The sequence below is a fragment of the Canis lupus genome, chromosome 8 (assembly GCF_048164855.1).
Source record: "Canis lupus baileyi chromosome 8, mCanLup2.hap1, whole genome shotgun sequence".
NCBI classification, from domain to species: domain Eukaryota; kingdom Metazoa; phylum Chordata; class Mammalia; order Carnivora; family Canidae; genus Canis; species Canis lupus.
This window is the reverse complement of record NC_132845.1, coordinates 51374574-51396906: the sequence shown is the minus strand read 5'-3', so window position 1 is coordinate 51396906 and position 22333 is coordinate 51374574. Positions and strand designations below refer to the sequence as shown.

At 37.8% G+C, this 22333-nt stretch overlaps 1 protein-coding gene across 4 annotated transcripts in view; it reads left to right on the top strand.

Moving 5' to 3' along the window:
- Window positions 1-22333, top strand: part of SMG1 (SMG1 nonsense mediated mRNA decay associated PI3K related kinase) — a 106907-nt gene that overhangs the window by 47770 nt on the left and 36804 nt on the right. For all 4 annotated transcript variants that reach the window (XM_072835913.1, XM_072835911.1, XM_072835912.1 and 1 more), the window contains 22 exons: window positions 512-642; window positions 795-956; window positions 1401-1519; window positions 1973-2060; window positions 2150-2251; window positions 2699-2839; window positions 3395-3594; window positions 3993-4189; window positions 4343-4504; window positions 5649-5803; window positions 7634-7776; window positions 7920-8121; window positions 11533-11642; window positions 12332-12479; window positions 12849-13008; window positions 14433-14553; window positions 18150-18398; window positions 18723-19007; window positions 20365-20509; window positions 20619-20757; window positions 21723-21953; window positions 22056-22233. In XM_072835913.1, coding sequence (XP_072692014.1) covers window positions 512-642; window positions 795-956; window positions 1401-1519; window positions 1973-2060; window positions 2150-2251; window positions 2699-2839; window positions 3395-3594; window positions 3993-4189; window positions 4343-4504; window positions 5649-5803; window positions 7634-7776; window positions 7920-8121; window positions 11533-11642; window positions 12332-12479; window positions 12849-13008; window positions 14433-14553; window positions 18150-18398; window positions 18723-19007; window positions 20365-20509; window positions 20619-20757; window positions 21723-21953; window positions 22056-22233 — 3568 coding nt within the window. The remainder of the gene's footprint in view (window positions 1-511; window positions 643-794; window positions 957-1400; window positions 1520-1972; window positions 2061-2149; window positions 2252-2698; window positions 2840-3394; window positions 3595-3992; window positions 4190-4342; window positions 4505-5648; window positions 5804-7633; window positions 7777-7919; window positions 8122-11532; window positions 11643-12331; window positions 12480-12848; window positions 13009-14432; window positions 14554-18149; window positions 18399-18722; window positions 19008-20364; window positions 20510-20618; window positions 20758-21722; window positions 21954-22055; window positions 22234-22333) is intronic.

Below are 22333 nucleotides of genomic sequence, written 5' to 3'. Positions count from 1 at the left end.
GGGCTCCCTGCATGGAGCCTGCTTCTCCCTCTGCCTGTGTCTCTGCCTCTCTCTCTCTATGTCTCTCTCATGAATAAATAAATAAAATCTTAAAAAAAAAAAAAAGTGGCAAGATGTGTCTTTTTTCTCGTTGGACAGGGCACCTTGCCATGGTAGTCTATGGAAAATTGAGGAGATACAATCTAATACACTGGAGGGTACAGAGGATTTTGTTTAGGTCAGGAATCAGTAGACTATAATCTGTGGGTCAAATACAGCTCAATATTTATTTTTTCTCTTTTTAAGAAAATATCTTTATGATTTTTAATTCACTTATACAATTCACATTTAATGTGTACAGTTCAGGGACACCTTGATCAGTTGATGAAGTGTCAGACTCTCGATTTCAGTTCAGGTCATAATCTGAGCCACCCTGGCATCTTTGTCGTTTTAACTTTTAAAAATGTATACACATATTTTGAAGTGTATCTTGGAGGAGTCACACATTTGTGTTTTTTTTGTACATCATCAGATGTGGGCACTGTCTCCAACCGTCTTTGCCCTGCTGAGTAAGAATCTAATGATTGTGCACGGTGACCTGGCTGTTCACTTCCCTGCCATTCAGTATGCTGTGCTCTACACATTGTATTCTCATTGTACCAGGTACTGTACTGTACAGATACTTGTAAACAGTTTTTTTTTTCATTTTTATAGGGGAGGATGGTATAGATTTTTAAAAATATGTGTTGATTTTGGAGTTGCCTTTTTTTTTTTTTAATTAGAGATGAAAACATGATTTTTCTTTTGTTTTCCAGGCACGATCACTTTATATCTAGTAGTCTTAGTTCTTCATCCCCATCTCTGTTTGATGGAGCTGTAATCAGTACTGTAACTACAGCTACAAAAAAACATTTCTCAATTATACTGAATCTCCTGGGAATATTGCTTAAGAAAGATAATCTTAACCAGGACACAAGGTAACTAAATAATATTTCCTAATATTAAGTATTCTTAACTTTTATTAACTTAGCTACATAATTTGAGGATAAAAATCAAGATTTATGGAGGTGGTAGGGTAGAGCAGCTTCTTCGTTATGAAACACGTCAAAATATGGCTTTATTTAATCTGGGATTTCTTGTTCTTTCCCAAAAGAATGAAAAGAAACCTCCATACCCTACAATGTTTTGTAGAAGAATGTATCTATAGGGTTTTTTTTGTATTCTTTGCTACAACTTATGCTAGTTTGGGGAAGTTTTCTTAAAAGGCATACAACTTTTTGACAAAGGAATTTCTGTAGTTTCAGTTTTTGTTTCTTGTTAGTTGAGATATTTAAAGACATCAAAAGCAATGTAAGAAGAGATTTTTTAAAAATTTTTCTTTCTTTTTTAATGTAAAATCAACTGGATATTTTGTATTTCAGGAAACTGTTAATGACTTGGGCTTTGGAAGTGGCTGTTTTAATGAAGAAGTCTGAAACATATGCACCTTTATTCTCTCTTCCATCTTTCCATAAATTTTGCAAAGGACTTTTAGCCAACAGTAAGATTCTGTGATTTTTAAAAATTTTGTTAATCTGCACATAAAAGAGGTCTTTGGTAATGAAATAGTCACTTGAACATTTTTATAACATGAATAATTCTCACCTCAATGGCAGGTGCATAATCTGTCTTCACTTTTTCTTATTCTTAATATGGAAGTTGTTTTTAAATGATTGTCACATTTTTTTTAAGCTCATATGAATGTTTGTACATTCCGTATACTTTTAAAATTTCTTTCAGAAAAAGGTTGGGGTGAAGAATAGTGACTTTAAGTGATTTGTTGAATGTGTCATTTTCTCGAATATTACTGCCAGTGAGGGTTCTAGGTGGTGCAGGGCCTAGTCCACAGGAGGCATTTACTGTTTGTTGAATAAGTGAATGGGTTCGGGATGTTCAGACATACTGGCATATGATTTCTTTTGGCGAGCTGAAAGTGTCTTTTAATTTTCAATAGCTCTTGTTGAAGATGTGAATATCTGTCTGCAAGCATGCAGCAGTCTACATGCTTTGTCCTCTTCTTTGCCGGACGATCTTTTACAGAGGTATGAACTAAAGATCTTATCTTCTGATTCTGGTCTTAATAACTTGGAACTGTTGCCACAATTATATTATCTGTTTCATTTTTTCATAGGTGTGTTGATGTTTGCCGTGTTCAACTTGTCCATAGTGGAACTCGTATTCGACAAGCATTTGGAAAGCTGTTGAAGTCGATTCCTTTAGATGTTGTCTTGAGGTATAACAATTGTGTTGGAACAAATACATCCCACTATTTTAACTGCCCAGTAGTCCTTTAGTTTGAAGGTACAAATTGCCTATTAGTGAATTAATATCACATCTTCTATGGCACTTCTCAGTGATTGAAGAGCTGTCACAGGATCAAATTGTGAGTCTAGAAGAAAGTAACAAAGTTTTTTATGTTTTATAAACTTAGAAGTTTATGATAAGCACTGAAAAATTTATATATATGGTGCTGAAATGTGTCTCATTAGTTATTTGAAAAACGCAACTGTAATCTTTATTTTTACGTTAATTTCCAATTTGTAACAACATCTCTATTTTATGTTTATTTTTTATTTTTTATTTCTATATTTAGTTAGCAAGGAAATAGCCTATTTGTAGTATGAAGTAATCTTTTAACTAAAACATTTTGTGTAACAGTGACTTTATTTTCTATCTACAGCAATAACAATCACACAGAAATTCAAGAAATTTCTTTAGCGTTAAGAAGTCACATGAGCAAAGCACCAAGTAACACATTCCATCCACAAGATTTCTCTGATGTTATTAGTTTTATTTTGTATGGGAATTCTCACAGAACAGGGTAAGGTTTTCTTTGACTCCTTCATGTGGGAAAGTAACTTAAAAATACTTGAATATTTTGACCTTACACCCATTTTGAGGAGAAAATATGTCAGGAGTGGCAGAGTAGAAAGAGATATCTTTTCAAATGGGTTAATTTTATTTTCAGCAGTAGGAAGAATTGCTTTGAAGATAGTATCTGAAGAAGCAGAAATGGGCTTTGAGAATGGAGTGATGAAATGTGTTTGACAGTTAACTGCTCTGACCTAGTCATGAATGCTTTGGGGAGAGGCCTGGGAACCTAGACATTCTGCAGATGCTTAGTTGCAGTGAATGTTTTATCCCAATAGCCATTTACCCCTAATAACCTATCCACACTATACCTCATCCTGTTTTAACTGTAAAAGACTTCCTCACAATGAAAGGTATGGATATAATTCTTCTCAGTATTAAAGGTTTTGCCTTTTTAAAGTAGGAAAAATTGTAGTCCCTTTCTCCTATTCCCTTGGAAAAAAACTTATTATTATTATTTTTTTAATGAAGTTGTCATTGTTAAATATGAAACTGCTTTTCCCAGGAAGGACAATTGGTTAGAAAGATTGTTCTATAGCTGCCAGAGACTGGATAAGCGTGACCAATCAACAATTCCCCGAAATCTTCTAAAGACAGATGCCGTCCTTTGGCAGTGGGCTATTTGGGAGGCAGCACAGTTCACTGTCCTCTCTAAGTTGAGAACCCCATTGGGCAGAGCTCAGGATACCTTCCAGACCATTGAAGGTAATCAGCTCTTTGTGCTTTTTCAACCTTTGTAATACAAATACTTTCAAAACCTTATTATAGTAAGAAATAATTATCTTTGTTAACACAAAAATTTGAGAGTATATGCTTTGTTTTTCTTTAGTACTCTGTCAGCCTTTCAGGTACTATTTGTTAGAATAAACTTTCATTGAACAATTATGTTGACGACAACATGGTTGTCTACTTTTGTTCAAGAACTCGGGGATTTGTATAGGGAAAACATCTTTTCCCCTAAAATAAAAGATCTTTCCTGTTGGGAGTTTTGTTTTTAAATGATGGAAATACAACACTTGATAATTGTGAATTTGTGAAATTATCTCAATTTCTAGAATCTTTAAAGATTTCTTTTAAATTTGGAATGCTGTCTTTGCTTTAAGGTATCATTAGAAGTCTCGCAGCTCACACGTTAAACCCTGATCAAGATGTTAGTCAGTGGACAACTGCAGACAATGATGAAGGCCACAGTAGCAACCAGCTTAGACTTGTTCTTCTTCTGCAGTACCTGGAAAATCTGGAGAAGTTAATGTATAATGCATATGAGGGGTGCGCTAATGCATTAACATCACCTCCCAAGGTTAGTTTCAGTGGGCTGAGCATTGCTTCGTAGCAGTTTCATGGGCAAGCCTGGCAGTGCGTGCAGAGCTGAAATTACAATACTCTTGTATATTTGAGACATCTAGCTAGAATCTTAACCAATCCTGAGCTGTTCTTTTTCTTTATTCTAAAGGTCATTAGGACTTTTTTTTATACTAATCGCCAAACTTGCCAAGACTGGCTGACACGGATCCGACTCTCCATTATGAGAGTTGGATTGTTGGCAGGCCAGCCTGCTGTGACAGTGAGACATGGCTTTGACTTGCTTACTGAAATGAAGACAAATCTATCTCAGGTAAAGTCTATTAGGAATTAATTTTAAATCTGTTGATTAGAAAATTTTGAGCTTAATTCCTTTATGTGATTTAATCTATAGATGAAATATTAAAATTTCTATTCATTCAAAATTTCTATTTCAAAGATTTTGATTCAGTATTTTGTAAAAGCAGTAACTTCCAAAATCACCTATTCATATTTTCTACTTAGAACACTGTCAAAATATATATTACTTATGTTTAAGAAGCTGGAACTTTATAGGTAATTCTTAGAAATTTGTAGAAGAAATCTCATCATAATTATTTTTAAAGATTTTATTTATTTATTTGAGAGATTGAGGGAATGAGTAGGGGGTGGGGCAGAGGGAGAAGCCTGGGATCACGACCTGTGCCAAAGGCAGATGCTTAACTGACTGAGCCAGGTACCCGCATCATAAATTTTAATAACTGTATAACGTATAGGAAAGTGTATATAATTTATAATGTATGCAAAATATATGTAATAATGTTATAATATGTGGGGAAAGTGCTGGCTTATAAATGGATTCAATAAGTGGAATCCAAAAATAGCAAATGTTTATTAATTAGACATAGTATTGGGCAGCCTGGGTGGCTCAGCAGTTTAGCACTGCCTTCAGCCCAAGGCGAGATCCTAGAGACCCAGGATCAAGTCCCACATCAAGCTTCCTGCATGCAGCCTGCTTCTCTCTCTCTCTCTCTCTCTCTCTCTTTCTCTCTGTCTCTCATGAATAAATAAATAAAATCTTTAAAAAATAGACACAGTATCAATAAGCAGTATTCAGACAAATTAATCCTCTTTTAATCCATGGTTATTTATATTTAATTTTTGCTTTATATTTATTTCATAGGTTACTCCTACAGATACCACAGTTTAAATGTTTGGGTGACTTTTTTAAGTTCAAGTCTTTGTAAAGACTGACACCCGTGCTGTTAAGGGTGTGTCAGTTACCTTGTAGACACATTATAGGTAAAATTTCAAGAATTCTAAGCTAATAACGTAATATCGTTGTTGTAAAAATAATTATTAAGTATATTTGCCTTTAAGTGGGCTTAGATTGTGATCAGTAGTTGTCAATTTTTAATAGATATTTGAATTTTAATGCTATTCAGGTCTATGATTAACTTTTCTGAATGAACTTTCAGGGGAGTGAATTGGAAGTAACCATCATGATGGTGGTAGAAGCACTGTGCGAGCTTCATTGTCCTGAAGCTATACAGGGAATTGCTGTGTGGTCCTCTTCCGTTGTTGGAAAGAATCTTCTCTGGATAAATTCAGTGGCCCAACAGGCAGAAGGGAGGTAAGTAGAATGGAAGGAAATAGATGATAGGATGTCTTTATATTTAAATCTTTTGTATTCCTGGCTAACATTGTTGTTAAGTGTTAGAACAGCTTTCTTCAGTTTCAGCAATTGAAACTTGTTTAAGTGACTTTCCAAGGAGTCATCTTCCGTCTGTTCTTTAATTACCAGGCAAACTTAGATGCCTCTCATTTATGGATTAGTAAGAAATCTTCCTTAAAATAAGATCTGCCAATTACTTGTTTTATAAATATTTTTTTCTTTTTTAGAGAGGGAGCAGGGAAGAGGGACAGAGGGAAGAGGAGAGAGAGAATCCCAAGCAGGCTCCATGCCTAGCACAGAGCCGATGAGGGGCTCGAGCTCATAACCATGAGATCATGGCTTGAGCCTAAATCAAGAGTCAGCCTCTTAACTGACTGAACCACGAAGCACTCCCTAGTCATTTTATAAATATTTTTGAACTTGATCCTTAATCAATAACCTTTCGTGTCAGAGTCTGGTACAAACTACCCTTTATGGCTAGAGTACTTGCTCATTAGCCCTGTGCACTCAGCATTTAAACCCATTTGAGGGATCCCTGGGTGGCGCAGCGGTTTGGCGCCTGCCTTTGGCCCAGGGCGCGATCCTGGAGACCCGGGATCGAATCCCACATCAGGCTCCCGGTGCATGGAGCCTGCTTCTCCCTCTGCCTGTGTCTCTGCCTCTCTCTCTCTCTGTGACTATCATAAATAAATAAAAACTTAAAAAAATTAAAAAAAAAAAAACCCATTTGATTTCTCTAGGTAAATGAACATGACCATAATAGTCTTTATATATTTATTTTTTAATTTTTTTTTTTTTTTTAATGATAGTCACACACACAGAGAGAGAGAGAGAGAGAGGCAGAGACATAGGCAGAGGGAGAAGCAGACTCCATGCACCAGGAGCCCAACGTGGGATTCGATCCCAGGTCTCCAGGATCGCACCCTGGGCCAAAGGCAGGCGCTAAACCGGTGCGCCACCCTGCGCCACCCAGGCAGGCGCTAAACCGCTGCGCCACCCAGTCTTTATATATTTATGTCAGTTTTACCAAATCTAGAAAATGTAGGAAAAATAAAGAACTGCTCATAATTCCATCTGCCATTGATAACTGTTAGTTTTGGTGTACATGCCTTTTTAGTTTTTTTTTTCCTTTCACATACAGTCTCTCCCCACTTTTCCCAGAAATAGCTGTGTTTCTGTTGGTTACCTCATTTTGCTTTTGTCACTCAGCAATATTTTAAAAAATATTTTGCTATGTTAAACATTCTATAGTGTTATTTTTAATGACACAGTTGTATTTTTTGTGAGTGTGCCATAACTTAACATTCCTTATTCTTGGACAGTAAGGTTAGTTTTGATATTTTTTACTAATCTTAATGCACTATGGCACTTAACTCTTTATAGTTTACAGTCGTGTTTATTTTCTTTGAATTGACTCCTACAAGTTGGTTTACTAGAAGAAAGGCTACAGACCATAAGGCTTATGATACATTCCATTGCTAAGTTACTGTACAGAAAAGTGTTTCCAATTTATATCCTTAACAATAGAATACTAGGGGCACCTGGATGGCTCAGTGGTTGAGCATCTGCCTTCGGAGCACGAGAATCACACCCTGAGCTGAAGGCAGACCCTCAACCTCTGAGCCACCCAGGTACCCCTATGAACTCTTTTTTTTTTTTTTTTTTTAATTTATTCTCCTACTTAGCCTTTGTGTACCCTGCGAGCAGGTACTTCATATTTTCTGTTATACTGCCTCTTTAAAAAAAGATTTTATTTATTTAAATAAAGACTTTGAATTTTCATTACAGGTTTGAAAAGGCCTCTGTGGAGTACCAGGAGCACTTGTGTGCCATGACGGGTGTCGATTGCTGCATCTCCAGCTTCGACAAATCTGTTCTCACGTTAGCCAACACCGGGCGTAATAGCGCCAGCCCCAAACATTCTCTGAATGGTGAGGATCCAGAATTTAAACAGTTACAGCCAGATAGTTTGTACTGATGATCTTACTTTTATATTTTTAGATTTCTTTGCTCTTCAAAACATTTTAAACTGCCCTGGATATCTCTCTCTGTTTTATAAAATATATTCACTCAGGTGAATCCAGAAAAACGGTGCTGTCCAAGCCAACTGACTCTTCCCCTGAGGTCATAAATTATTTGGGAAATAAAGCCTGTGAGTGCTACATCTCGATTGCCGACTGGGCGGCCGTACAGGAGTGGCAGAATGCCGTCCACGACCTGAAGAAGACAACCAGCAGCACTTCTCTCAATCTGAAAGCTGATTTCAACTACATCAAGTAAGGACTTTTTTCAGTTAAATGAATTTTCAGTGGCTTTAAAGTCTTCCTCTGTGGCAGAAAAATATTTAAAATTGCTCATAGCTACTATTTTGTGAGATATTTGAAGTTCTAAAAATACTGCTGAGAATGACCACAATGAGAAACCAACATTAGAGGTGAGGAAGGTATTTGTGCAGCTGGAAAACGGTCTTCTCCCTGCTGAAACAGTCATTTGATATTGATTCTTAAAGCTTACAAAATATAAAGAGAAATTTGTTACTGTTTTAGAAAGGGTCACGTTTGGTGACTGGTTTATTTGTTCTAAAGAGGGCAGAATGTATGAGCATTTGTAAATTAAATTCCCTTTCTTGTCTTTTTCTTCTCCTTGTTCCTCTGCTCATCTACTAATCCCTTAATTAGAAAAAAGTGTACTGGGGATGCCTGGCTGGCTCAGTTGGTAGAGTATGCGACTCTTGATCTTGGGGTCAAGAGTTCAAGTCCCACATTGGATATAGAGATTACTGAAATATTAAAATTAAAGAAAACTCCAAAAAGTATGTAGTGAATTTAATCCCTTAATTCAAAATTTGTGTACCCCTAAGGGGCTGGGATACAGGGGTCATTAATAGTCCTTCCCATTGAGAAGCTGACCTTCTAGAGAGCAAATATGTTAATGGGTAATTTCTCCTCTGAGTATGTACTGTGTGCCAGTCAGCGGGGTGCAGCATTTCATGAAACAAATTCTGACCCTTGAGGAGCTCCTTTCTTGAAAAACACACCGACAAGGTTGGGAACGCCATCAGCATGACATTTGAGCAAAGACTTGAAAAAACAGATCTGATAAAAGCATAATGGAAATGCCCTAGAGGCCACTGTTAACTGAAGCAGAGTGAATAATAAGAGGTAAGGGTAGAAGGTAGATGAGAACTATGAGAAGGACTTTTGACTCCTAATAAGATAGAAAGTTGTAGATGAGATTTGAACAAGAAGCATGTCATGATCTGACTTCCTGGTTCACTCTGCTGTGTTGTGAAGAGGTGGATGGCAGGGGTGTTCCCATGTAGACCATTAATCTGTGGGACAAAGGTAGAGGGGGAAAATAGACACTATTGAAGTAGGAGCACAGAGAACAAGGAGGTGTGTTTAAGGTGCATATGAAACATGCAGAGGAGATTGTTTCATAAGGAGTTAAGAATTGGATTTTGAACAAAGGAGAAAAGTCTAAGCTAGAGAACGATTTGGGGGAATCACTAGCATGTAGGTGACAGTAAAAAGCCCTCTTTTCCCTCTCTACTCCAGAGCCTATGTAAGCCACAAAATTATACATAAAGCTCTGGGTGTGGGTAAATGCAAAGTAAAGAGGGCCAGGGTCAGAATCTTTACCAGCATCTTTGTTTTAGGAGGGGAGAGGAAACCATGGATAAAAACAAAGACAGTGAGGAAGGAAGAGATGTAAGAGAACCAGACTCGGGTAAGAGAACTAGACTCCGGTAGTCAGTCTTGTCAGAAGCTCCAGAGACTGCACACAAGAAAAGCTTTGTAGAGCGAGGAGAAGCAGTCACGTTGATACTATGGAGTGAAGAAACTTGTCCTAACTTAGTTAGATACGAAAGCTTTTGATTTTCTACTTGAGTAGAAGTAGATTTTCTACCTGGATTAGACTACTTGGATAGTGAGTTTTTCATGAAGCCAGTGAGAGGAAACTGTGGCTGGAGGAGAATGTTGTATATTTACTTGAAGTATTGGAGAGATTAAGTGTTCTTTTAAGCTCAGGGGAAGGAGTGACTAGAAAGCAGAGTTGAAGAAACATGATACTGTTGATTGAAGGATTAACTGGGCTCCACCTCTTCGCACCCAAGGAAAGCAGTTTGATATACACAGAGTTTTGGAAGTGGGTAGATGATGGATTAAGGGTAAGAAGAGAGGAAATGAAAGCCTGTGGGGCTCTGTGGGTGTTTGTGTGTATTTTGAGGAGTCAGTCATTAGCTGAGTGTGTGAAGACATTGTAGAGCCTAGTGGAGATACAGGGAACCTGCCACTAGAGAAGACTCAGACCCCATACTGGCAGGAATGATAAGGATATTTCATCAAACCTGGCAGTTCATCAGTTGGGCTCACAATGAGAGGCATATGGTTATCTTGGTCCAGGCTTGGAGCTTATAAGGGGGAGGCAGATGCAGTCATTGATGTCCTGTTCCAGTGCTGGATTCAGGCTGCATTATAAGAGAGGGGACAGGAAAAGAGAGATTGAGAAACTGGAAAGGGACAGGAACTGTGAAAGCGACAGGAAAAGAGAGATTGAGAAACTGAGTTATCTTCTTGGTTGGAAAGCTGCTGTAATAGGAATGGGAACAGAGTGAGTGATCTGAAAGTAGCAATAGTAGAGAGCTAGGAAAAGACCTCGTGTCTTAGCATTGATGCTACAGGACTAAAGGCGTTTCAGAGGTACCACAACTTTCAGATGACATAAGGAAATGGAAAGGAAGAGTTATTTGAAAGAAGAGAAACAGCCTTCATGAAACATGTAGGAGAAGGGAAAGAAGGAGGGAGGCCAGCAGTGACAGGAGGCAAGATGAGGATGGAAGGCTGAGATAGGACAGGATAGGACAGGAGCCCTCCAGGGGCCTGGGCTTTAAGTGGGGGATGGGACCACATAGTGAATTTAGAGCTAGCTTGGGGCGAATCAGATGTTGGCATTGCCCTGCCAGAGGTCTTTCAGTTTGTCGGATGGGACCCAGGGATAATAGGCTACAAAAACAGGAAGGAAACATGGAAGGTAAGTATGCTAAACTGGATGAATGACTATTGCTGTGGCTTTCTGGTTTGCCACTCCAATTTTAGTGCTAATTATTATTTTTTTAAGATTTTAATTATTTATTCATGAGAGACCAGAGAGAGAGAGAGAGCATGCCAGAGACACAGGCAGAGGGAGAAGCAGGCTCCATGCAGGGAGCCCAATGCCCAGGTCTCCAGGATCACACCCCAGGCTGAAGGCAGGGCCAAACCCTGGAGCCACTGGGCTGCCCATTTTAGTGCTTATTAAACTGGTAGTCGCCTCTTCAAAATAGAAATAAGGGGATCCCTGGGTGGCTCAGAGGTTTAGCGCACCGCACGCCTTTGGCCCAGGGCGCGATCCTGGACTCCCGGGATCGACTCCCGGGATCGAGTGCCGTGTCAGGCTCCTGACATGGAGCCTGCTTCTCCCTCTGCCTGTGTCTCTGCGTCTCTCTCTTTCTCTCTATCATGAATAAATAATTAAATAAAATCTTAAAAAACAAACAAACAAAAAAAACAAAATAGAAATGATGGCCCACGTGGAAAGAACTTCAAGAGAATGCTGTGTAACTGTGCTTTTTCTAAAATTCTTTTTTTTAATGATGCCACAGACTGCATAGGTGTGATACAAACTAACTGGTATTCTAATTACAGATCACTAAGCAGTTTTGAATCTGGAGAATTTGTTGAATGTACTGAGCAATTAGAATTGTTACCAGGAGAAAATATCAATCTACTTGCTGGAGGATCAAAAGAGAAAATAGGTATTTGAAATAATAATCTTAGGGTTATGTGTTTTATAGACAAGTTGTTCAAAATGTTTAGTATTTTACTGAAAAAAACTGGAAGTTTTTGTACATTTAATTTGGGGCAGAATCCCGCGTGAAGGAACACACTTAGGGCTGTTTTACTTATATTTGATTTGGCAAATGAAAACAGTTTCAAGTAAAATTAAACTGAAAAAAGCTATTGTAAAACTTTGGGATTTATCTAGCCACGTTTGAAAAAGTTTAGTGTTTAAGTGAAGTATTTTTCTTGACCTCTTAATGTGGTTTGTTAACTTCCACACCACAACTAGAACATTCTGTAAAATATTACACTAAATTTAGTACTGTGAGTAGTTTGTGTGTTAGCATTGAGTTGCTAGATTCAGTAAGATTTGCCCCTTTAAATGTAGGTTGGTTTACTGATTTTTTGAACTTTGGAAATCAGCTGTTGTGAGGCAGGTCTGAAATACAATTTCAGTTGTGGACTCTTAATTTTTATGTAGCTATCAGAAATGCTTAATCATAGTTTTCAGCTGCCTGAACTTAAATATGAAAGAATGTATTCATTGGCTGTAACTTTTTTTTTTTTTTTTTTTGGCTATAACTTTTTAATACTGGCAAAATGTCTTATCAGTCTTACGCATTAAAAGCAAATTGACTTAATGGAATTTATTTAACTTCTGTAGATATGAAGAAACTGCTTCCTAACATGTTAAGTCCAGATCCAAGGGAACTTCAGAAATCCATTGAAGTTCAGTTGTTGAGAAGTTCTGTTTGTTTGGCAACTGCTTTAAACCACATAGAACAAGATCAGAAGTGGCAGTCCATAACTGAGTAAGTTTAATCCTAAAGAAGATAATTTGCACTCTATATACCATATGATAAATGTATGTACTGTGGATGAGTCATTTACCAGATTGCTACAGTGTTAGTCATGATAGCTTCATTTTAGTTGTAGAGGTCATATGATAAGCTAATGTCAGTTGGCAACATATATAGAGTTGAAACTAAATAAACTGTAGAAATCCCCAGAAGTGTGTCTTGACTTGCTTATGTCACTTTACTAAAGGATGGGCAGCTCCTTTTTCTTTCTCCTGCTTGGATGCCACTATGGTAGCATCTTGCCAAACTACCTCATCCCTTCAGTGATTACACATGATGGAAAATCTCATTTATTAATTGACAGTAAATATTTTGTTTCAGAAACATGGTGAAGTACTTGAAGCAAACCTCCCGCATAGCTATCGGACCACTGAGACTTTCTACTTTAACAGTTTCACAGTCTCTGCCAGTTCTCAGTACCTTACAGCTGTATTGCTCTTCTGCTTTGGAGAACACAGTTTCTAACAGACTTTCAACAGAGGTGTGTATTTGTGTATTCTTATCAGGCTATTCTGAACATTAATAGGCATTCGTGTAGAATTTTTGTTTTTTAAAGATTTTATTTATTTATTTATTTATTTATTTATTTATTTATTTATGATTTTATTTATTCATGAAAGACACACAGAGGGGCAGAGACACAGGCAGAGAGAGAAGCAGGCTCCATGCAGGGAGCCCAGTGTGGGACTCGATCCCAGGACTCTAGGATCACACCCTGGGCCAAATGGAGGCAGTCGACCTCTGAGCCACCCAGGCGTCCCATTTTATTTATTTATTTGAGAGAGCACACACACATGGAGAAGGATCAGAGGGAGAGAATCTCAGGCAGAGTCCCCACTGATCTTGAAGCCCAGTGTGGGGCTCGAGCCCAAGACCTGTGAGATCATGACCTGAGCCCAAACCAAGAGTCAGACACCTAACTGACTGAGCCACCCAGGCGCCTGCCTTAAGACCTTATTGAATTTTTAAAGTAGCATTTGTAGCATTTAATGGACAAGGTAGTAAATTCCGAAATCTAAAATGCCGTTTTCAGGCACAATTTTATTTGAGAAATGTGTGAGGCAGATGAAGGAACCTAGGTTACATCATTTCAAGGATGGCTAATTGCTTAATTTTTTTTCTTTTCTTTTCAGAAGTGTTGGCGTATATAGATATATTTCCATTGACAGGTGTTGTAAATTTTAGATTTGATTAAAACAGAGACACTCTCAGGGGCATGTGGCTGGCTCAGTTGGTAGAGCATTGACTCTTGATCTCAGGGTCATGAGTTCAAGCCCCACATTGGGCAAAGATCTTACTTAGAAAAGTTAATAATGAGGACACCTCATTCTCCTCCCATACAGGCTAAAGTTTAACCAAAGATGAGCCCTTCCCTGGAGAATTATAATCTTTGAGAAACTGTTTATAAAACAGTTTTGTGTTTTTCTGTAATTCAATTTCTGCTTTGTAGCGAATAGACTATTTTTTATAAAAATGTTCTTTATTGATAAATTGGACTTGATAATCCTTTTTTTTCTTTTGCATAGCAAAGATTTTGCTCTTAGTGTGTCTTAGAGTGTGTTCCCTCTTGTGTTAGAAGATACAGTGAAGGGGCGCCTGGGTGGCTCAGTGGTTGAGTGCCTTTGGCTCTGGTCAAGATCCCAGGGTCCTGGGATCGAGTTTCAGGTGAGGCTCACTGCAGGGAGCCTGCTTCTTTGTCGCCTATGCCTCTGCCTCTCTCTTTCTCTGTGTCTCTCATGAATAAAAAATCTAAAAAAAAAAAATACTTAAGAAAATATAGTGAATAAAGAAGAGAGTTTGATAAATAAGCCTGGAATAGCTGGCTTATGGGGGATGCAGCTTACCTTAACCTACAGTCATGTAAGGAGCTATTTACATTAAGCAGTTTTGTTTTTTCTCTGGCAGGATTGTCTTATTCCACTCTTCAGTGAAGCCCTGCGTTCATGTAAACAGCATGATGTGAGGCCATGGATGCAGGCATTAAGATATACCATGTACCAGAGTCAGTTGTTGGAGAAGATAAAAGGTAATTAGGTTTTTTTTAATAGTTTTGATTGAGATAAAATTTATACATTTTAATTGTACAGTTCCATGAGTTTTGTTACATCTTCCTTCACCAGTGCAACCACCAATCAAATCAAGTTACAGAAAATTTATCTTACCCCAAAAGGTTTCCTTATGCCTCTTCCCAGTCACCTCTCCCATCTTTCCTGTCCTGGACAATCACTGATTTGTTTTCTATCACTGTAGATTAGACATGTCTTTACTAAAGTTTTATATAAATATAGTCATATAGCTCTCTGTGTCAGGCTTGTTTTGCTCAGCATTTTATTTTTAAGATTCCTCATTGTTGTGTGTAGTAGTACTATGATCCTGCTTGTTGTTGAGTACTGCCCATTCTATGGATATACCATAATTTATTTCTGGGTCTTTTGGTAGATATTGGAGTTATTTTAAAATTAGGACTATAATGTATAAAACTGCTATGAAATTCATATACAGGTCTCTGGGTGAACGGTTATTTGTGTTTCTCTTGACTAAATGCCTACAAGTGCAGTTAGTGGGTCACAGAGTTTAACATTAAAAATGTTTGACATTTTCTTAGAAAGTATTTGTACATTTCTTCTGACATCTACATCCTTGGTAGTGTTGGTCTTTAATTTTAGTCACTGGCACCAGTGTATAATATTATCTCATTGTGGTTTTATTTGCATTTTCCTGGTGATTAATGAGATTGAGCATCTTTTCATTTGCATAGTGGCCATTGTATATCTTGCTTTGTTAAGTGTTCAAATCATGCCCATTTTTAATCAAGTTGTAGACTTGTTTGTTTATTCTGGATACAAGTTCTTTGTCAGAAACAACGTACTTTAAATGTTAAGTTTTAAATGCTCCAAATGAATAGTTAGGGAAATAGTATTTTTTTAATTGGGAAATAGTATTTGTATAAATATCAGTTAAGTCTTTTTTAACTAGGTCTCATTTTTAAGAAAGAAATGTCTTTCATGTTAAAGGGAATTAGCAATTTATTGCTTAAAAATAGAAAAGTTGCCAGAATTCTGTAGAATTTTCATTGAAAACTTGGTAGCTAAGGTTACTGAATACATTGGTGTATTAAATTTCAAGTAAGGAGGATGCCTGGGTAGTTCAGTGGTTGAGCGTCTGCTTTCATTCACTTGGGTGGTTCAGTGGTTGAGCATCTATCTGCCTTTGGTTCAGGGCGTGATCTCAGAGTCCCGATATCAAATCCCACATCGGGTTTCCTGTGTGGAGTCTGCTTCTCCCTCTGCCTGTGTCTCTGCCTCTCTCTCTGTGTGTCTCATGAATAAATAAATAAAATCTTTAAAAAATAAATTTCAAGTAAGATTTTGCTAGGGTATGGACTTGCATTGCTGAGTGATTACTGGAAACTGGGACTCACCTGGATCCTCATTGCCATATACACTTGGGTTGGATCGTTAGTCCAGCATTTGCAAATGGAAGGACCTTAGGGCAAGTCATTAAACTTCTGTGTCACTTTTCCTTTTTGGTTATGAGTATTGCCTTGCTCAGGAGATTTTTTTTTTTTTGGTAAGGATTGTAGGAAATGAGACAAGGCATATAAAAGCCGTAGCACAGAGCATACCATATAATAGGACTACAAATATCATTTTCTTTCTCATCCTTCTCTTATTGAACAAGTTTTAAAATTTGGAATAAAAGGTCAGTAACCCAGGGGTTATAGTTGGAGACAGAACTCTACTTCTCAATTTTTTTTTCTTTCTTTAGCAAGTGCTTATGAAGTGTGTGCTTTGTGCCAGGTATTGTGCTCGAAGTTGGGATGTAACAGTGAATGAACAAGGCAAGCCTGTTTCTGGATTCTAAAGTCTAGTAGGGAAAACTGACATCAAACAAGGGCCAGCAATAAGATGTGCTGAATGGAAATACATGTGTATGATGCTAAAAGAACCGACAGCAAGGGCACCAATTTAATCCTAGGAATCAGAAAAGGATTTGGGGAGGAAGTAATATTTAAGCTGATACCTGAGGAAGTTGGGGATGAGAAGGAAGGCAGTTGGGGAAAACAAGTGAAGACCACTTGCAATAATGAAAGATTCATAGGTGACTCAGTTTGCCTAAAGGAGAGTGGGAAGAGAGGAAGCGGAAGGAGATGGAGATTGGGATGAAATGCAAGCCATCGGTGCCTTTCAAGGCAAGTTCAGGAGTTGAGGTTTTGTCGGAGGGGCAGTGGGAAGCCATTAAAGGGAAGTTAAACTGTAAGATGATTTCAGGTGCAGGTTAGTGAATGGACTAGAAGAGGATGGCAGGGCAGATAGATCAGTTAGGCTGAAGTTGCTGCTAAAGGTAGCCAAGGTAGTGGCAGTAGAGATTGAAAAAAAATTAGAAAAGATAGGAGGGCTGCAAGTAAAGTCTTAAGATACTGGCAGGCACCTGCTTAGGTAGCCAGTGCCTTTCCTTGAGAAAAGATAAACAGGGGAAGGAAATAGGTTTGCAGGGTGGTAGAAAATGGATTCCACTTGACACAGGTTAAAAGTGCCTGTGTCAAGGCACTTTTGTGTCATGTTAAAATACCTGAGTGTAGGTGACTGGTAGGCAGGTGGGACTCGGATGTCAGGTCTGCCTGGAGATAAAGATTCAAGAGTCACCAGCATTTGTATTAGTTGAAGCTATTGGAGCAGATGATATTGTCCAGGGAGAATATGCAGAGTGAGAAGATAAGAGAGCCTAGGACTGACCTTGAGGGCAACAATTTTAATAGATGGGTAGTGGACGAGGAGACTGAGGATTCTTCAGAAAGGTAAGAGTGTACCAGGAGAGAATGGCATGATAGAAGGGCAGAGGGTACTTACACAAGAAGAAAGGGATCCTCATTCTCCACCCTTTGGCCTAGGTCTCTTTCTCTCTGTCTCTCTCTCTCTCAAGATTTATTTATTTATTCATGAGAGGCACACAGGGAGAGGCAGAGGGAGAAGCAGGCTCTCTGCAGGGAGCCTGATGTGGAACTCTATCCCGGAACCCCAGGATCATGTCCTGAACCAAGGGCAGACACTCAACCACTGAGCCACACACGCATCACGGCCTAGGCTCTTTACTAGTAAAAAAGATCCAGAAACTAAAATTAAAAGACTAATTTTTTTTTGTCTAGCAGATGATTTTTACTTTTTGTCTGCTTCATCATTTGCTTACATTTATTTCAGCTAACATGTATTGTTTATTGTATTCCAAGTACTATGTTAGGGATTTAAAGATAATGAAAAATGAGGGGATCCCTGGGTGGTGCATCGGTTTAGCTCCTGCCTTTGGCCCAGGGTGCGATCCTGGAGACCCGGGATTGAATCCCACATCAGGCTCCCGGGGCGTGGAGACTGCTTCTCCCTCTGCCTGTGTCTCTGCCTCTCTCTCTCTCTCTCTCTCTCTGTGACTATCATAAATAAATAAATAAATAAATAAATAAATAAATAAATAAATTTAAAAAATAAAATAAAGATAATGAAAAATGAGATTTTTATTTAAAGAGTTAGTAGGTAAAGGTAAATGGTTGAGGAAGAATTTTTTGGCCGTGTTTCTGTGCGGTCTGGGTTAGACCAATCATGGACTAATGAAATGTTTTCTTTTCTCCAGAACAAACGGTTCCAATTAGAAGCCATCTCATGGAATTAGGTCTGACAGCAGCAAAATTTGCTAGAAAACGAGGGAATGTGTCACTTGCAACAAGACTGTTGGCACAGTGTAGTGAGGTTCAGCTGGGAAAGACTACTACTGCACAGGATTTAGTCCAGCATTTTAAAAAACTATCAACTCAAGGTCAAGTGGATGAGAAATGGGGGCCTGAACTTGACATTGAAAAAACCAAATTGCTATATACAGCAGGTTAGTAAAATGAACTGTGATTAGTGTATAACTAAAATGAAAATCATGTGTATTAATGCTAATGTGTATGATGTAAGGCAGTAATAGAAAAGCTGATTTTTTTCAGCCATGACAGAACATTTGCATCTTGAATAATAAATTACCTGTAATTGATGTATCTCTATAATTTGGTGCTTTAACAAGAGGTAATTTTGTTATAGTTTATGAAAGTAAATATTTCTAGAGATCGTTGATTACCACTGAATTTACATTTTTATTTTACCCTGAAATACTGTTAACATTTGCATATAAGGCTTTTAAGGGCTAGTTTTTGGTTTTCTGTAGGCCAGTCAACACACGCAATGGAAATGTTGAGTTCTTGTGCCATATCTTTCTGCAAGTCTGCCAAAGCTGAATATGCAGTTGCCAAGTCAATTCTGACATTGGCTAAATGGATCCAGGCAGAATGGAAAGAAATTTCAGGGCAGCTGAAACAGGTTTACAGAGCTCAGCAACAGCAGAACTTCACAGGTCTTTCTACTCTGTCTAAAAACATACTCGCTTTAATAGAACTGCCATCTGTTAATACAATGGAAGAAGAGTATCCTCGGATTGAGAGTGAATCAACAGGTAGGATTTCTTTATTTTATTAGCTTTAAAATAGCAGTCTTAGAAGTTATTTGTCCACTATTTTTAATGTTTACAATGTTATACTGGCTGTAATTTCCCACAAAAATTATTTGCATGAACTTTAGTATACAGTCTAGAAGAAATTAAGACCCATATCTTTAGTATCTAATGCCACTGTGGATGCCACTTTAACTCTACTCCTCAGGCCTTCCCAAGCCACAGTGCTTTTATGGACTTAGATGTTTTTGCTGGCAAGAAGGTCCAGTTCCAGACACCTAAATTCCACCTCACACTGGAAGGAACAAGATAGATACACAAGAGTAGTCTATGGTCTCCTTGGCTGGTAGAGCCCAGAAACTACAGAAAGATGAACGTTTCACATTCTGACACTAGTGCTAGTAATAGAAAGGTACTTAACAAATAGGGTGGTTGATTCAGTGTTGGAGTGCGTGTTCTGTCCAGATTTTACAGAGCGGGAGATATTTAACCTCCTTGCTGATTGAGAATATACTTCTATTTTGTTGTTATGAAGCCTAGGATTTCAATTGCTTAGGTTGGTCTTATAAAATAATTATAATCTACATGTTTTATAGTCTTGATATTCATAAGGGATGTGTCTTGTGATTATTATAAATCTTATATTGGCAAATTGCATTATAGCAGGTGATTTCTTCACTTCTAAACTGTGAGTAAAGATATTTTACCTCATGAATTTCTGACTGAGATTGTATACTGATCACCTATAAATTATTTTTGCTAGAATGTCCAAGCTTAACCTAATTATGAGGAAAGAGCCAGTCATATCTAGAATTCAAGGCATTGTAAACACATCTAATTCCTGAAATGTTTTACATAAAGTTCAGTGTCATGAAAGATATTTATGTGGTTTGAAGGGTGCTAATTTAAGCTAATTTGTGAAGCTGAGTGATTGATTTCAATATATTAGCCTTTTAGAAAAGCATAGTAAAAATGTGTTCTTCAGTTTTCGTACTGTAATATTCTAGAACTTAGTGATAGTTTACAGATAATAAAACCCTTAAAATGTTGATAGGAATGTCATTTGAAATTTATGAACGTGGGTAGCCCAGGTGGCTCAGCGGTTTAGCGCTGCCTTCAGCCGGGGGCGTGATCCTGGAGATCCGGGATCGAGTCCCACGTCGGGCTCCCTGCATGGAGCCTGCTTCTCCCTCTGCCTGTGTGTGTGTCTCTCTCTCTCTTTTTCTCTTCCTCTATCTCTCATGAATAAAATAAAATCTTTAAAAAAAAAAAAGATTTGAAATTTATGAATGTAACATTGCTGAGTCCTTTCGTTATTATTATTTATTTTATTTTATTTTATTTTTGTCCCTCATGGCAGTACATATTGGAGTTGGAGAACCTGACTTCATTTTGGGACAGTTGTATCACCTGTCTTCAGTACAGGCACCTGAAGTAGCCAAATCTTGGGCAGCATTGGCTAGTTGGGCTTATAGGTGGGGCAGAAAGGTGGTTGACAATGCCAGGTATGTATATTGAAATGTGTAATTTATTTAATGCATAGCAAAGCAGAGATTTAAAATGTCTGCTGACATGTTTTGGTAGCCAAAACTAATGACTTATTTATTTTTATAGTCAGGGAGAAGGTGTTCGTCTGCTGCCTAGAGAAAAATCTGAAGTTCAGAATCTGCTTCCAGACACTATAACTGAAGAAGAAAAAGAGAGAATATATGGTATTCTTGGACAGGCTGTGTGTCGACCAGCGGGGATTCAGGCAAGGAAAACATACAGTGTTTAGGACAAAGGGTGTCAAGATCACTGTTTTAATTCATTGATTTTGAGGAGATTGATTACATACTTGATTAAATGTTGAATGCGGTTTAGGCAGTTATTGTTACAAATCACAACTTTGAGTTTTAAGATGAAAGTGCATTATGATACTTTTTTGAGAAGAATGTAATACCTTGAGAAATTATTTCCTTAAGGTCCTGTTACAGTAGGTGAAGTTGGTTTTATGTGAATTAAATTTCTCTTTTAATTGTTTTGATTAGAAATTAGGTTCTTAACACTAGCTTGGGACCTTTTAAAGTACACCAGTGCCTGAATACCACTCCAGATATTCTGAGTGGGACATGGGTGTATATATATTTAAGCTTACTAGGTGATTCCAATTCATAGCTAGAGTTGAAAGCTAATAGGCTAAATGAGCTGTAGAATTTATAGCTATAGGATTTCACCTCAGAATTCTCTTAATTCTAGAATGTTACTGCTATTGAGTACTTAAGAGACTTTAAAAGTTTGGATTTTATTTCATAGGCTAAGCTGTACTGACTCATCTTGCTCTACACTTCAACATGTATCATGTCTGCCAAAGCTGGTATTATGTATGTGCCCTTTACTATAAAGAGAGTTAAATCTGTTGTGAGTGAATTCTGTATATATTCAAGCCTCAAATTTTTGAACAGATTAATGTTCTCCAGGCATAATATTATGTTGTAACTTAGAAGCATTTAAAGTAGCAAAAAACAGTCTTTTACCCTTTGTTAGTAAATCAGTAAATACATCATACAGAGGAGCATATTGACTTTAGCATGTGTAAGGCTAAATGTGAAGTAACTTAATTTTTCATAAATGAGAAAAATGCTTTCATAGGATAGGAAAATCATGTATCTCCCCTCCCTCCCCCCACTTTTCTGTTTGTATTAAAAAAATAGCACTTTATGCCCACATTTTCTTCAGGATGAAGATATAACGCTTCAGATAACAGAAAATGAAGATAACGAGGAAGATGACATGGTTGAGGTTATCTGGCGTCAGCTAATCTCAAGCTGCCCATGGCTTTCAGAACTTGATGACAGTGCAACAGAAGGAGTTATTAAAGTGTGGAGGAAGGTTGTAGATAGAATCTTCAGCCTGTACAAGCTGTCTTGTAGTGCATATTTTACTTTCCTCAAACTCAATGCTGGTCAGGTTAGTAGCACAATGTTCAGTTCTAAGAATATGTATTTGACATTTTTTTCCTAGTAAATGAAAACAGTATTCTTATTTCTGCCTTTCATCTTTCACCCTTAGGTTCCTTTAGATGAAGATGACCCGAGGCTACATTTAAGTCACAGAGCCGAGCAGAGTACTGATGATGTGATTGTGATGGCCACACTGCGCTTACTCAGATTGCTCGTTAAACATGCTGGCGAACTTAGGCAGTATCTGGAACATGGCTTGGAAACAACACCTACTGCTCCATGGAGAGGTAACAGTCTAAATAAAACGTTTCAAGAAAAATTATTTCTAGGTAGGACATGTAGAACAACAACAAAAAAAGTGGTAGTTCCTTTGTTATTTTAATGTGT